The 16947-nt window shown below is 37.5% G+C and overlaps 2 protein-coding genes and 1 long non-coding RNA gene across 3 annotated transcripts in view; 2 read left to right on the top strand and 1 right to left on the bottom strand.

The window, feature by feature from the left end:
* The window catches only part of prss12 (serine protease 12), a 32039-nt gene extending 28293 nt beyond the window's left edge, over positions 1-3746 (bottom strand). The window contains exons 1-3 of the mRNA XM_024289555.2: positions 2576-3746; positions 1242-1380; positions 193-365 (exon numbers count right to left, since the gene is read on the bottom strand). Coding sequence (XP_024145323.1) covers positions 193-365; positions 1242-1380; positions 2576-2909 — 646 coding nt within the window. The 5' untranslated portion in view covers positions 2910-3746. The remainder of the gene's footprint in view (positions 1-192; positions 366-1241; positions 1381-2575) is intronic.
* On the top strand, positions 257-3233 carry LOC112157076. The gene is made up of 2 exons (XR_004948186.1): positions 257-386; positions 641-3233. It is a non-coding gene; the product is annotated as an uncharacterized LOC112157076 (long non-coding RNA).
* An 826-nt stretch (positions 3747-4572) lies between the features above and the next one.
* Positions 4573-13719, top strand: mettl14 (methyltransferase like 14). The gene is made up of 11 exons (XM_024290180.2): positions 4573-5240; positions 5466-5554; positions 5708-5795; positions 6984-7061; positions 9103-9190; positions 9267-9357; positions 9465-9606; positions 9847-9939; positions 11840-11956; positions 13015-13225; positions 13307-13719. The coding sequence occupies exons 1-11, from the start codon at positions 5175-5177 to the stop codon at positions 13609-13611; spliced, it is 1368 nt and encodes a 455-aa protein (XP_024145948.1). The 5' UTR covers positions 4573-5174; the 3' UTR covers positions 13612-13719.
* The last annotated feature ends 3228 nt before the right edge of the window (positions 13720-16947 follow it).

Raw genomic sequence — 16947 nt, 5'->3', positions numbered from 1 at the left:
AGGAGTCACTCGGTCCAGCTGTCATATACAGTCAATAGAAAAAACACATGGTGCAATTTTTTTTTCCATCAATTTTAGATCACATTTCATAAAAAAAGTAGCAGATTCACAGAGAATACAACAACTTATCTTAATTTCCTTCATGAAAATCTCAAGTCTAGAATTTAATTACTTCAAATAAGATTTGTCTACTTTTCTGTTGGATGCAGGTGACAGCTGCAGCCGTCAAACACTCCTCTCCATTCCAGGTAGTCTTGGGACAATGGAGCAAGTCTGGCTCCTCTCCTTGGCATTGGACCTCCTTCCAATGGATTCTGGTCTTGCTTGTTCGGAATAGAGGAACTGCACGAGCGCGACCTGAGATCCTGGAAGGATATTGACAGTTGGTGAGACACTAATACACATGCATGTAGGCCTTAATGAAGTTTTTATACAAAACGCAAACAGTAAAAACTCTAATGGAGTTTGAGCCAATAGTAAAGCAGATGTTTCATTCATAGTGGCAGCCTGTTAAATGACTTGTTTGATCAGGACGTCCAAATACAGAACCGTCAAAGTCTGCAGTTTTCAACCATGAAGCATGTGTAAGTCATCAGTGGGAATTCCAGCTAACATTTGACCTCTATCCTTTCCACTGCAGAGTTTATTGACTCCTGTCCACATGCTGGGATGAATGCACACGAAAGCTGTGCCTCATGCCACAGAGCAGGCCAGCGCAGGTGTTGGACAGCATGTGCAATAAGTGTGTCCCTGTTGTCTGCTGAAAGCACAACTCCTCAAACGACTGCACCCTACTCTGAACACTGATATATGTAGGGCCTGTCTGCAAATTTCTCTGGAGACCTAAGCCGATATGACGACATCCTGAGACCACTAATAGACCCAGTGTGAAGCGGAGAGCCGTAGGAAGAGAAGGAGCTTGTAAAATACCTGCTTCTAAAGGTTTGTCAAACCTCCGGAGAGAATAAAAGAAGAATGTAAGGGTCACACAGAAAAGTACAAAGACTTAGCAGAGAATGGAGGGAAGTGCCTTTAAGGTTAGTAAGTGTGGTTAACTTCAATGACATTCCCTTCACTCCGTCAGGCCTCAATGAGCCGCTACAGTTGGTAAATCTGTGCGGCAGATGGTCAGCGTACTTGCACCTGTGTTTCACGGCACGAGTGAGAAGAGCAGGCAAGCAGAGCAGAGCAAACAGTGCACATGTGAGCACAAGTGTGCGCATGTGTGCTCGGCCTCTCACCCTTCATCAAGCTGTCTGCAAACCACGGCGGCGTCTTCATCCCCCCAGTCATTGCTGCACACAGACCCCCAAACTCCACTCAGGTACACCTCCACCCTGCCATCTAGCTTTGACCGCCCTCCTTGCAGGCGCACTGAGCCTGAGGTGGAAGAAAAGTTTGAGGAGAAGAATCTGAGACACAAAAATGTGAAAGAATCAACTTTTAGGCAAATGCATGCAATCAAACGTGTTCAGTCCTTATGAACTATTAGTTGTATTTTTATTTAGAAAGACGATTGAAGCAGCACAAACATCTTCTATACTTAGGTTTCTGTCAGCAGATCTGTGGACACAGAAGTATTGAAGTTCATTAACAAATTTAACCCGTAAGAACCCAAACCCTATTTTCCCTTTAAAATCAAAATAATGTGGAGCATACCACAGAACAAGTGAACCACTGACATTTTTCTGTTGCATTGATGTCACCAGGTTTTTATGGGTTAAATCTCCTCCATTGTACTTGCATTTTCTTTCCTGCCCGCTCAAACATTTTTTAGCATAATTTTACAAAACTGTCCAATTATGGTTCAACATTTTCTCAAGTTAACTGGAAATTACTGTCGATTTTTCATATTTGTTCAGCTTTAAAACCCCAAATGAACAAGAAGATATAAGAAATGTAATAAATTAACTTTTTTTGTTTTTGTTGTAAATGTTTTGACTTGTGCTTTAGATGTAGCCGTTATGATTGCAGTGTTTTTGCCTTTAGGCCATATGTAAGCCAAAAAAATCTTTGATAAATTATTTTCGAGCAGCTGCATGTTCCAACTTGCGTGAAGAAACATTGCAGGCTAAAATGTTCTTGCAAATTAAGCATTGAGAAAGAATGAAAACAGCTTTAAAAGTAAATAAATAAAGCTTGCAACTGCAATAAACATGCAGCCTTTTTGGAAACTATTCACTTCAAGACAAAAATGAAAACATCCCAATGGAACTGCATTTGCATTTATGACTTCAATATTTGTGCATCTTTGTGCGTGGACTGAATGGTTGCTGCAGATGCAAATTAGCCTACTTTTCTTTTAGTTTCTGATGTCCAGTAGCATGCAGCCTTCACGGGAAATAATTTCGATTCATTAGAATTAGCGTGCATCTGCCAAATCCTGTGCACAAAAGTTGCACACCTTTGCAACATCTGCAGCCGTTCTGCTGCACCTTTGCGCAATAATAATAATAATGAATGTGCATGTGTTTTTCTGCATATATTTTTAATCAAAATTGCCCATATTTCTTGAATAAATATTTGTCAATTTCAGATTTTTTTTACGCAATTCCATGCGGGCCTGTGTGTTTACCTTGTTTACAGTCGCAGTACCCCCAGTCTACCCTGCCTTTGTGGTTCCTGAAAAAGCACCAGGGTCTGAGCCTGCTGTCTGGGTTGCGGCAGTGGTTGTGTTCTCCTATCCCTTTGCCCGGATGGCGCTCCTCGAATCCGGCCACCTCGGTCCAGTTCATGCACCGGCTGCCCGACTCCGTCACGTCTATGGATCCCCGGTAAAAGCCGTCCTTCCCGCGGCTCCGAACGCAGTCGGTGAACGGCAGGAGGACCGAGGAGGAGACGCGGCTGGAATAACAGACACTCGCAGCCAGAATCACGGCTATAATGGACGCGAGCAACGCCACACGCATGTTCAGGTCCCACAGCTCTGAGCCGCTGATAACGGGGGAAATGTCAGCTACTCATCAGCTGACGGGTTCATGTCAGCCGCGCCGCTTTGGGACGGGACTGAGCCCCGCGTTAGGAAAACCCACGCAGATCGATGGAACCGCTTTTGCGTGGCTTGCTGAGCAGGCACCCCTCCAAGGAGGAAAAAAAAATCCTTTAACACCGATGCATTCACAGATGTATGCAGAACAGAAATCTGCAGTGCAGCCTGCATTAATATGATCATGAATGTATCTATGACAATAGAAAAACGCAAATATGCAGCAATATAACCCACTTTGAACCTTTTTTGTGTCATAGCCTATTTTCATTCATTATTGGACCCATTTAAGCATTTATTTTGCTGTATTATTTGCATTTCTTTAGGGGTGCATGAACAGATTTGACATTATGCAGTTGTACTATAGCCTAAGTTTAATTTTATGTCTTTTTTTAATTTTCTATTTAGCTGCAGAACACTTCCTCAATGACTAACACCATAATCCACAATGACAGTAGTTTAGGATTTTTACTTTTTTTATTGACTGAACTGGCAAAACTGAGTTGCATTATCTTAGCAAATCTTAATGAAGACCAAGTGGTCAAAATAGTAAATGCGAAGGTTCTAAAACTCTGCAGTTGCAGTAGCCTAGTTTATTGCACAAAATGTGTCTTTTATTGCATTTTTTTAATCTTTATTTTTGGCTACAGATTTTACGGAAATATTGGTAATAAGAATGAAAATGTTCTACCAATAAATTAATTTACTGAAATATGTATTAAATTAAAATATGCAAAATGCTCAATGATCTGATATTTTAATAAATATATATATATATATATATATATATATATATATATAATAGGCTACTACTGTAATGTGGATTGATCAATACATATTTTATATGTCATAGGCCTACTTGCAAATCTCCTTATTGATTGGTATCCTTATTCCACTTTATATGTAAATCTTTATTCTAAATATCCCCATATTTCAAACGCTCTTTTATTGGTTAAATGTTCTGATTAGAAATCAGTTTTTAGACTCAGTAGGTGAGAATGGCAGTGTTATTTTTAGTGGCTCTGATTATGCAGAACTGGAGGTACCAAGGATGAAGATGTTGAGATTCTCTTTAGAAGTGATGAGGATGGATAAGATCATACATGAAAACATCAAAATAGCATATTGGATGATTTCGAGGTAAATGAATTCCAGGAAGAAAAAAAAATTGGATGCTGATGTTAGAGCTGGTAGAAATGAACTATATGTAGGGACAGACAACGTGGAGGTTTACAGACATAATGGAGAGTAGTTGGTGTAAGTGGGAAAAATAGAGAATCGGATAGTGTAGAAGCCGGTGATTTACTGTGGCAACCCCAGGAAAAAAAATAATAAATAAAAATGAGGGGTAAAGCTGCTTCTGATCCTAAATCAAACAGACCCTTAATCAGTATTTCAGCGTTTGTTCACGACAGAGAAAACATAGCTTGATGGATTTGATCATCTATCAATTAAAAGATAATGTATCTCGTGGTGACCACAAAGGCAGCCAATGAAGCTTTATGGGTGGCTATATCAGATTTCCTAGCCACACCCCTTCTCTGCACCCCTCCGACAACACCACTAAAAACGTTTTTCAGAAAAGTTTAAAAGATCTTAATTATTGGCATCTGATTTTTAAAATCTCGATATACTTTCTATATGTTAATTTGTAGAACAGGTGCATGCTTAATCAATCTATATGACCCATGTGAAGACCATAGAGGGGGGAAAAGATCACTGCAGATCTTAAAACGCTGCACCAGCTTGTTGTCCAAGTTTTAAACGTCAAACACATGCGTTCTGACGATGACATCATCAATACGCGACGAGTTACAATTGTGCTAATTCGTAACTTCACCGGCGTGCTCCGGTTCTCGTGTGTTTAAGCGGCTCCACTCCATAGTTTATTTTCTTTACTGAAAAGTTAAAGTCAAATGAGCTTTAAAAGGAGAAAAAAACAACATAAAATAAAAAACAAAATAAAATCTTATCGACGTCCATTACAATTTAGATAAACTCCACTTGGTTCAGATGTGCCGAGGTAAATAACGAGCGTTCCCCTTTGGGATTTTAGCGGCTAAAGAGATCTTTTGAGAGCTATCTAGCCGCTGCTTGCTTTTTGCTATTAATGCTCAATGAAAGAAAGCATTTTCTCATAAAAAAATAATAATAACAAAATAAAAGCAGGGTTTTTACTAGGGAAAATATGAACAGTAGGCTTCAAGAGATCCGCGAGAGGCAAAAACTAAGACGGCAACTATTAGCCCAACAGGCAAGTACACACAGATCCTTGTTATAGCAAGTAGCTATCAAACAATCAGCTAATATCAACATGCTGATAGTTTAGGTTAAAAAACGAATTATTTCATCTGGTGTCCACTTTGCACCATTCTCCCAATAGTATTCACATCTCTGCAATGCCAAGTTATGAGTTATCTACGTATTTGGCAGTATGTGCATTGTTTTCTATTAAATATTCTGTCTTATCTCCCCACAGTTGGGGGCAGAGAGCGCAGACAGCATCGGAGCTGTCCTCCACAGCAAGGATGAGTTAAAGGAGATCGAGGAAACCAGGGAAACTTGCAGGTAGCCCCAAATCCATCCACAGAAATCACAAAACCCCAAATAATATCGGCACGAAATCTGTATATTTATAAGGCTAATCTATCAAAACATTTTCTATTTGATTAGTTTGGCGCATTGATCTTTCTGCTAATCGTGAATATTTGTGTTGTGCAGGGCTTCATACGACAGCCTGCTCCCCTCTTCCAAAAGGAAGGCTCCGACAGAGGGAGAAGACACAGAGGAGGATGTGGAGGAACAGAAAGTGAGCACTGCTTTTTCTGACCGTTATGACGACTGTGAACCTGCACTGCATCTCCATCTTACAGCTGTAGTTCTAAATCCGCTTTTATTTACTGTATATATTCATTTATGTTTTTGTTTTTCAGTATTTGGCATTACTGATTACACATATAAGTACTCATTTATACTTTGCAAAGGTGATCCTGACTGAACGCTTTATTTAGGAGATGAATATGAGTAATATTAAATAACATCTGAATGCTGGGTGTCACTTTAAATCAGGGTGAACAATGAAGCTATATAAACTTTGGACAGTTCAAGCCAAGGAGCAGTTTGTAGACAAATTATATCTGCAGAATCCTGTTTGGGTGTAACGTTAGCTCACAGTCTGTACTCTTTTGAAATACAGTTTCAATATTAACCTAATGAGAAAAAAATACTTTAGTTATAACAATTAAAAACATAAAAATGTATCTTATTTTGTATTCCATAAATTGAACTAAATTGCATTAAAGATGCATTGATCTGATTTAAAAGCATAGTAACAAAAATGTAAAATGTGAAGCTTGTTTGTGCATGACTTTGAGGTATATTTGTGATATGTACTAGTACTTGTAATACTTGCATCTTGTAAAAATGCAGAAAAAAGTAGAACAAGAAAAAAAAAGCTTTCTGTTTAAGTTCCAATTCTTTGAAAGTCTTGCCCTACTCCTACTTTATATATTTTCAGAACTCCTTTATGATGCCAAACCTATTTTTAGTATTCTGGAGAAAAAAACAAACAAACTAAACAGTCAGTGGCTTGTTAAGAATTTTTAAAATGTGCAACAACTGCGCAGATTGGAAGTTTGAATCTTTCGTTTTGCCTCCCGTCTGTGCAAAATTTCACGTCATTTTAATGTGGGATGTTTGACGTGGTATGCCTTACTTCAAAAACACTGTCAGGTTTCTATTTCTTGTGTCAAGCAGTTGTTTTGTCAATCCCTGTGTCATTCGCTATGTTTTTACGTCACCAAAATGTATTGCCTCTGCCTGCCAACGCTCTTGTTTGCTTGTGATGTTGAGATGCAAACTAACTGATAAGATCTACAACCACAAGTGCATCCCATTGTCTGCTTTATTTGCTATTAATATTACACTTTTTAATGCATTTCTTTCTCTATTAAATGACTTTTGTAATACATTAAACATATTTGTTTGTCTGTTTTAGGATGAAGTGGAAATGCAGCAGCCAGATGAGAGCTCTCCCTACGAGGAAGTGTATAAAGATTCCAGTACTTTCCTAAAGGTTATAGAACGTTTGTTTGTTTGTTTCTTCTTTACTTGTGAATTCAGCTCCTTTAGCTAACATTTCTATGGCATTGTTTGTTTATGTATATTTTTGTCTGCCATTTAGTTTCATGGAGCCAAACACATTTTCTTTCTCAGGGAACTAAATTTCCATTCTTCAGTAAATTTGCAAATTTTCAAACACATCTGTGAATAATCTTTTTGCACGCAACAGGTTTGTGTTCTTTTTAAATTCACTTTTTTTTATATATCTTAAAGGAAATAAAACATATATTTCTTTATTTTATTTTTTTTACAAAGCAAATGTAGAGTCCATAGAAAACAACTTTCTCATCTAAAAAGTTGAGTAAAAATGTGTAAAAGTGTTTATAATTCAGGGGTGTCCAATCACATTCGTTGAGGGCCACCTCCTTCCGGTTTTTCAGACGTCCCTGTCCCATCTGCTGCTGATTACTTGGGTCAGGTGTGTTCCACCAATGAAAATCAGCTACAGCAGAGAAAGGGGACTGGATTGGTCACCTTTTTCGTTTTGTCATTGGAATGCTTGATAAAACTGCGCTCAAAGGGAAAGGCTGTTTTTAAGGACTAGCTGGTTTTGCTGCTCCAAATCCAGGCCTATTTTAAGTTTAATGGATAAAATGATCAATTGTTGCAAACACTTAAAATAATTAAAAAAAATGTTGTGGAGAAAAGTGCTTTGTCAGTATCACACGAACTGTACGTTCAAATGAGTCAGTCACATCTGACTTGGCAGGTAGCTTGTGATAAACAACCCTTTTAGCCACCTATCAAAAGCTGGAGGACGAGTTTCCTTTGACAGGTGAATTCTCTGAAGCTCGGGCGTAGCCTTCGGTATGTTCCAAACAAAGCCATATGAATCACGCATCATCAACCCGTGTGTTCACTCTTTGTGCAGCGCCGAACACGGAAGCCTAATTTTGGGGTTGAAGCCGGCAAATGTTTTCACTTCTTAGGAACCAGTCGGGCATCGGTCCAAAGGGTTATGATGAGGAAAAAGCCCAGGCAGGCATGCAAAGCCTACAATGACAGGGAAACCATCTGAATATAAAAGCTTTTTGTTATACAATCCCTTTGAGGTAGTGATTCTGAAACTGCACCTGACTGTTCATTTTGCATGTTCTGGTTATTTGTAGTTTTTAGCTAAAACAAGCAGTTTACGCAAATTCTTGACCTAAACAGTTGTCTTTGACAGATGAAGAGCATTTTTTTTGAGTGTCTTTGCATCAAAGCCCTGTCCACATAGTAATCTTTGTCTCAAAAGTCTAGACCATTTGGTTCTCATTTGCATAACAAATTAAATACTCTGTTTTTGGCCACGGTAACAGTTTAAAACAAGCTAACACCCGCATTTTTCTGTCCCTCAGAACATGCAATGTTTTTATTAGAAACCCGTTTTCTGTTTCTGTCAGAATATTTTTGAATAATAGGAAATGCCGTGCAACCAAGAAATCATGTCATTTGACTATCATACTGACTGTAGGCAAGTTTGTAACAAGTGGAGGATTTAAGGGCTAAATGAAAATGTATTGATCTGTGCTTAAAAATGTGAAATAAATTTAATAAATTGGTGATTTTCTTTTGAAGAATTAGAGCAAGAGCTAAAGGTAAAGAAAAGCTTTTTTTGTTAGTTTTTTTTAAATTTGACAACTCAGAATTTAGTTCTTTTAAAATCAATAATTAAAAAACCTTTTTCGTAGCTAATCAAAATAGGTTTCGAAATGAAATTTGACAATTAAATCAATAAGTAATCAAATTGTCTTGAATCAGAAACTGAATAAAATTGTGACCTTGTGAATGGAGTTTAGATATTTTTTTTCCTCTTTAGCGTAGATGCTAAATAAAAACCACTGAGAAGTTACAGCAATGACTTTTTATTATAGAATTATTAGTTGAGAAGTTTTGAACAACAGCTTTAAAAATGAACACATTAAATTTGTGAAAGGATTAGCAAAAATAAGTGTTTTTATTAACTTTTTTTCTTCTTCGTCCTTTCTCCTATTTTTCCCTGCCATCCTCAGGGTACCCAGAGCTTGAACCCTCACAATGATTACTGTCAACACTTTGTGGACACTGGACACAGACCACAAAACTTCATAAGAGACGTTGGTGCGTATTTACCTCTTTCTGAGTGTCAATCATTGTCTGTATGCCCTTTGATGACTTTCCACTTATGGTTTTGAAGGTTTGGCCGACCGATTTGAAGAATACCCCAAACTGCGGGAGTTGATAAGGCTCAAAGACGAGCTGATCGCCAGCACCAACACCCCTCCCATGTATGTGATACGGTGACACAAATGTCACCTTTTGCACACTTCTTTTAACCTATAATGTTCATTGTGAGCTGTTTGGTGGGAATTACCCAGGGAATGTGTGTTTTCAGGTACCTCCAGGCTGATCCCGAGCACTTTGACCTGCGGGAACTGAAGAGCCAGTTTGATGTGATTCTGCTTGAGCCACCTTTAGAGGAATATTACAGAGAGTCAGGCATCAGCCACACAGAGCGCTTTTGGACCTGGGATGATGTATGCTTGGCTGTTTTTTTTTTTTTTTTACATGGTAGTTTTTGGACTGATTCTACTCAAGTGCATATATGACAAATGTTATAGCTAAAATAAATCTCTTATTCATATGCAAGAAGTACATTTCAAAACACGCGTCCACATTTTTCGTATCCTTCATATTTATTTATGTATTTATTTATTGCAAGTTTTATTTCCTGCAGCTTTAGGGCAATCTCATGTCCATCTCTTGTCCTGTTGCAGATCATGAGACTGGAGATTGAGGAGATATCGGACCTGCGCTCTTTTGTCTTCCTCTGGTGTGGCTCCGGGGAGGGACTGGACTTGGGCAGAATGGTAACACTGTTCAAATATATTCACAGAACACCTCACACCTGTTATGAGAAGAGATGATTACCATGTTATAAACAGGAACTATTTATTTTATTTTTTTTCCTGGTTCCTTATTGAGTACTAAATCATGCACATTTATTTATTCCTCTTTGAAATTCTTTGAGTCCTTGGATTTGTTCAGTAAAGCTGTTGACAGATCCCTTAGAGTGGAATGTATGAAAATGACGTGTCCCCGCTGACCTTTTAAGCATCATCTCCATGTGATGAGCTCTATTGAAAACAGCTTCATGTCAACCGAGCAGAGAAAAGGAAATAACAAAGAACTGACTTTTGGCATAACTGTGACGCAGAGGCTTTAGAGCTTATCAGCGAGACGGAATCATAACCTCACCCTCATGCTTAAAAAAAAAAGAAACATTTTTAGAATGCCTTGACCTGCGTTATTATTGACTAAATGTATTCATGTTATTTCAGTAAATATAGTGGCACGGTTTGAACTATTTTTGAGATTTCAAATGTCAAAATAAAATGTCAAACCCATAGAGAAGATGACGATAGTAAAACATGAAAATACTAACTTTTATGTATTAGAAATGTTTCTGAAAATTCTGAAGTGAGATGCTAAAAAATTGGGGTGTCCAAATATTATTAATCGTAATTAATTAATTGGACATTTTAACACATTTTTTTTATTGCATTAATCTCCGGGTTCTGTCAAGTCCATTCATGTCTGATAATGCACACATTGAAGAGCATTATCCTGCTCATACCATAGTAAATTATACCAAAAAATTAAATGGTAAATGAAATATTAGAACTTCAGTGTTGTTATATTTTTAAGTTTGAATAGTTTTTCACAGAAGGCGGACTATTTAAAATGTGGTGCGTCGTGTTGTCATGGTAACTGACTGTAGTGCGCACTCTGCTTTTGCTATTTCCTCCTTGAGAAAAGTTATTATCGTCACAACAAAATAAACAAAGCTTAATTTCAGAGGAAAAGTTCGCCGTTTCCCACATGGTTTTGTCCAGATGATGACGCAAAAGTTTCTTTCAAGGAAACAAACTCCACAATCGAAAGAGTTTAAGTCCTCCGCTGTCACATCCTTGTGTGTCATTTTCTCCCCCTTAGATTATCTTCTTTCTTTTTCCATGGTTAAAGAAACATGCCTTCTCTATCGTCATGCTGTTGTGATACACTGGGAAATAAAGTATGTCGATATATATATATATATATTATGATTTTAATAAGAAGTTTGTGGTCAATATTGTTTTAAATTGTTCTGAAAAGTTTTCCTATTGTTTTCTGATTTGGTAAATTTAAGCATTTTGATTCTTATGTTATTTTTATTAATTGTTTGAAATGGAAGAATAGCCCCCTGGGTGGTGTAAAACTCTGTTATAATAGAAAAAAATAACTTCATAAAGCCACTTTTTGGTTATATGTTGATCTTTTACTGTGCCATCATGTCACAAATTTGAATGAAAATATTTTCTACAGGATTGATTTGGTTAAAAATATTTGCAATTAAAATTCATTTAATTAATTACAGGTCGCAATTAATTAATTGCATGAAAAAATAATTGCGTGACATCACTAAATAAATAAATAACCTACCAAACAGAATCACTCCCAGTCTTTTTTTTCCTAAAACAGATGCTATAACTGTCAAATTTACCACTGCACTTCAATAATGTCCATTTACTGCAGCTTAACTTCAACTTTACTTAAAAATTAATTTAAACTGGATACAGAATAAAAGATCAGGGGTGTCAAACTCCCGGCCTACATGTTTGACACCCTCGTAATAGACGGATTGATGGTACATTGAATGACATGCAGCTTTCTTGTCGTACATCGTTGGGTTTTTCATGTGTACATTTTAACGGCTGGTTCTGGTTCCAGTGCCTTCGAAAATGGGGCTTCAGGAGGTGTGAGGACATCTGCTGGATCAAGACCAATAAGAACAATCCTGGCAAGACCAAAGCCCTGGATCCAAAAGCCGTATTCCAGAGGACCAAGGTGAAAAGTGGAAAATAATAATTCTAAAAATGCCAAACAAAATCTCTGAATTGATCTAGAATATAAGAATAGAAATAAAGTTCTTGAATATATTTGGCCGATCAGAACTAGTAATAGGGAAAACTGTTTTTCTGCGCTACGTGAAATGTGCAGTTACATAAACCCACAGCATTTGGTTTAACCTCATTTGGCTCGTCTCCTGTCTTGTTATGAAACAGAAACTGATCCCAGATGCATGTGATTAAGTGGAGTTTCTAGAAATATGGAAATTTGCCACACTAAAGTGACTTGGACGTCCCTGTGAGGGATATAATTGTATGTCGAGTTTGACTATTGCAAATTTCCTATTTAAATGAGACATGCATGCAGCAAAGATAAAACTGCCGGCCACAAGCGCCACAGCTGCCATTTCTTTTCATGCAGACCAGAATGTTGCAGCCTAATGTTCTGAATCAGCCTTTATTTCATGTGTCTTTTGTTTTCATCTTGGGAAATCTTGCAGCAAAAATGAGACACAAAATGGTCACCATAAAACTAATTACGAAATGTGTTTGTGTGTTGTTGCCATGATGACAAAACACACAAATATGTTCTCAACTTCTGTTCCAAACCCCACACACATTTCAAGGATTCCTATCACATGTACTGGTGGGGCTGCTATTAAAATGATAAAATCCATATTCAACATTATATGGTCTTTTCTTTTTTTAATATTAGATTATCCTGAAACTACAAAAGAAAGAAACCAACCATTCTGCATTTTTCATGTCTGATATCTTAATACTTCAGAGAGCATTTTAACCCTTTATCTAACTTGTGGATGGTGGCTAAAAAATAACAAGATGATGCGTTGACGGGGGAACACTGCTACAAATAGCAACAAGGAAAAGCAGGCATAGGGGTAGAAGGGCTGGTATCTAGTAGTTTGTTTGGATTAGTTTGTTTCTTAATTTTCTGAAGTTTCTTTATATTCTGAGGCAAACGGCAAGTTGCTTGTGGTTTCTCAGTAATGTAAAGTGAAGCTAATAGCTCATCACTATGCCATATATATGCTTTAGGAGCACTGCCTGATGGGAATTAAAGGAACAGTCCGCAGAAGTACGGATGGAGACTTTATCCATGCCAATGTGGATATTGACCTAATCATTACAGAAGAACCAGAGATGGGAAATGTTGAAAAGCCCGTGGAGATCTTTCACATCATTGAGCATTTCTGTTTGGGCCGAAGACGGCTGCATTTGTTCGGACGAGACTCCACCATCAGACCAGGTAAAATCGAATGCGCCCAAACTCGCCCACTTTTCTCGTTCTTTTCACTCATCCTCTTGTGTTGGTTTCTTCGACGTCCAGGCTGGCTAACGGTTGGTCCCAATTTGACAAACACCAACTTCAACCCAGAGACATACGCGTCGCATTTCGCTCTGCCCGAATCCTACCTGTCCGGCTGCACCGAGGAGATCGAGAGGCTGCGGCCCAAATCTCCCGTCAAGCTGAAGTCCGACCGCGGGGGCGGAGCGCCCAGAGGCGGACGTGGAGGACCAAATGCTGGAAGGGGCGGAGACAGGGGGCGAGAAAGAAACCGGCCAAATTTCAGGGGTGACAGGGGTGGGTTCAGAGGAAGGGGAGGGCTACATAGAGGGTTTCAACCTCGATAGAGGAAGACTGAACTACCCTTTTCTATCGCAGTTGATGCGAATTATCTTCTTAATTCATATTGTTTTGGGTCGGACATATTAGGACCCAAATAAACTTTTTTTATGCTACGCTTGGGTCTTGCTTTCCTTCTTTAACATGTTTTATTATAATGTCATTTTGCAAATGGGAATACAAATATATTTATTTTAATACGTGATCAGTGAAAACAATACTTCTTTTTTCTAACCCTTTTCAAAGAGTGTTCTGAATTTTTCAGATTGGTAACAGTGGGTGTTGGCCAGTCCATGCACTTCCTGCATGCTCTTCTACATATTTTAAGTGTCAGAGAGGGAGTGGCCCGTCTGGGGAATGGAGCACGCCCCTGGAGCTTCAGCTGGCGTCTTGCACCCAAGTTTTGAATGAAGACCAAAAGAAACTGAAATAAACTTTACATTTGTATAGAACTTATAAGACTTAAAATAGATGATCAAAAAAAGGCAATGTTATGTTTTTTTTTGTCAGCTATAATCTAAATGCATTTGTGTTGCCTTCTTACACAATGACTGGCGGCTCTGTCACATCTTACACAAACTACCATGACTTTACGTGGAAAAGTTGAGACAAGTCCAGCGTACAAACATGATGCTGAGACAATTTAGTCACAAAACACCAACTATATGAGGGTGACATTAAGGAATTCAAAGAAAATTATTCAAATTAAGCAGCAAAACTAAGAAAAAAACGACACAAAAAACTATTTAAAACTATTTCACATTTGTGTTTTGGCTTCAAGAATCAAGCCTAAATGTGTAGAAAAGATTTGTTCTTAGTAAAACATATGTGAACAAGTGAGCAGCAACTTATCATTTATAGGTGATGACTTTGTTCTGACTTGGTTTAACCAGATCTGTGTCTTTGTTCACATTTTAGACTCTTAGTTGTCAAGCTTAATCTCCTTTTTAAAAACTACAATATAATGTAATACTTCTATTTTTAAAGAAGCAGAAGACTAAAAATAATTTTAAAGAATGAATTTGTTTTCTTTGGAACACAGTTATATAATTTAGGAGCAGTTGTTTTAGGAACCACAAATCAAGAAAGTCAAAAATAAGCAGCAGGTGTTGTCAAATCAATAATAATATTAACTGAAATAAGCATTACAATTTAGTTTAAAGCAAACTTTTGTTTAAAGTGCTTTCTTTAGTGCATTTTTCCCACCATTCTACAAGGAAGCACTTGTTTTTCTGCCAGTGGAACATCCAAATAGATTTGATTTAAAGCTATTTGACTGCATGCCTTTGTTCACGCATTTCCTGCATGCGCTGCATCTTTTGAAAATGTCAGATTAAAGGAGTGGCGCTTACGGGGAATGTCACATGTCACCGCTGTGCTACATTATTTTCTACACACAGTATTTAAGTGTTGTTTAAAAATAATAGAAACCAGAACGAGTTCAGTAAGGGGATTACAGGGATTTAAAAGTCCATAAAAGAAAGAGAAATAAAAAAGTTGCTATCACAATATAATATATGTTGCAATCATTTTTAAACTTTTGAAAAGAGATTTTCGAAGATGTTTGTGTCACAAACAATAAGACATTTTTTATTCATAAGAAATATTGTTTAGAATTTTTGGTGTTGTATTCCTGCTGTTTTAATAGCGCTATGGTAAGCTATAGTATCAAGGTAACCAATAGAACTCTATTCTATTCAGCTTTTCTCATATTTAATGGAGGAACAAATGCCTTTAGGTGCTTTCCCGTCTGCTTGCAAAACAAACCAAAGCTAACCAAAGCTAAATAGAGAAAAATTTTCAGTTTCACTTGTATACCTTTTTCTTGTTTGACGGTTGATTTGAGCCAATTAGACACATTTTTGGTTCAAAAAGTGATATTTTGTCATGTGATTTCCGTCTTGGCACTAAATGACACAAAAAGTACAGCACAGATTGGGACAAATTGAAACAAAAATGTTGGAGCTGTTTGCTTACAAGTTAGCTGCAAATCAACTTTAGATTCAGAATTAATCTTTTTTTTCTGAATTCAGATTAAAAAAAAAAAATATGACAAAAACAAAAAAAAAGCTTTTATCATTTTGTGTATTTTCTGTGACAGCTTTGATTTCAGAGGCTGTTCTACATTTCCATTGGGGTAAAAAGAAAACATCCATCCATTCATTAGACACGTAAGGTTGCTGGAGCCAATCCAGTACAGGGTGAACTCAGGACATGTCGTAGGGCCACACAAGACAGCTCTCTATAATATTTATTCCTTACTAAAGCCACCATTGACCATTTTTGAAAATATTTTGTTGAAATCAGACAAACAAACTAACATATACCCAATGCACTTGACTGAGAACCCAACCGTACAGAAAACAAACCAGGGAAATTTGGTGTTCCAATCCTCTTTGTAATTGATCCAAAAACAAAATTCCTATTGCTAAAGCAAATTCCTATCCTGCTAGGTATTTTTTTTTTCTTCCTGTTTGACATGGTGGGTCACATGCTGTGAGCTGGAAATGGTTACTAAGCTTCCCGGATAAAGAAAAAGTCAAATAGGTGATGTGTGAGGTCACAAAAGTCCTTCTGTCTCATTTTAGCTTGTCCAGTTTATCCCGTTTAACATTGAAGGGTTTTATTTTCACTCTTTGTTGTAAAAACAGTTTTTCATTCAGTAATCTGACACGGCCATTTCTGTCCTCAAAAGAGCCACTAATCCTTGAAAGCTCAGAAAGGGATAAGGCTTCGGAAGCTGTCTGTCCTGTACTTTACCAAACACTGGAGTGGCGTATAGCTGCGCTTAAACAAACCCCTTTGTCCTGCTACAGCTTAGGTTGTCTTTAACCATCAGAGGTAAGCTCATGCAACAGCTTTTGCTGTGTAAAGGTTTTGGAGAAAGTACATTCAATTTGCATATTTCTGCCACACTGTTTTCATGTAGTCCTAATTTTCCTAAGTCCCAGTTACCTCTCAATTTTAACAAATTAGCTTTTATACAAACTGGTTTGTGTTACTAAAATAAAATTGACCAGGAAGGAAATGAATTCTTCTCGGTCATGAAAGTCTATTTTTCTTATTGAGCAGTAGAATACTTTTTTTCTGCTGAGCTACTTTACACTGACTTATGACAGACTCGTCAAAGGAGGATGTATTCACGAGAAAAATCAGAGCTGAGTGTTAAAGACTTTTGGCCTAAAGTGAACCCTAATGCCAGTATGTCTCTATTGTAAATTACACAAAAACCCTGCTCACATTTTTCAAAATTAAATTGTGCAGTCGACTGATTAGGGTCATAGTTTATATACATAAGAACTGGACTGAGTGACGCATCCCCGCTTGCATTCCAAACAGGAAGT

The sequence above is a fragment of the Oryzias melastigma genome, linkage group LG1 (assembly GCF_002922805.2).
Source record: "Oryzias melastigma strain HK-1 linkage group LG1, ASM292280v2, whole genome shotgun sequence".
Taxonomy (NCBI): Eukaryota; Metazoa; Chordata; class Actinopteri; order Beloniformes; family Adrianichthyidae; genus Oryzias; species Oryzias melastigma.
Note: the sequence above shows the minus strand (reverse complement) of the source record. Positions and strands in the feature narration are given on the sequence as shown.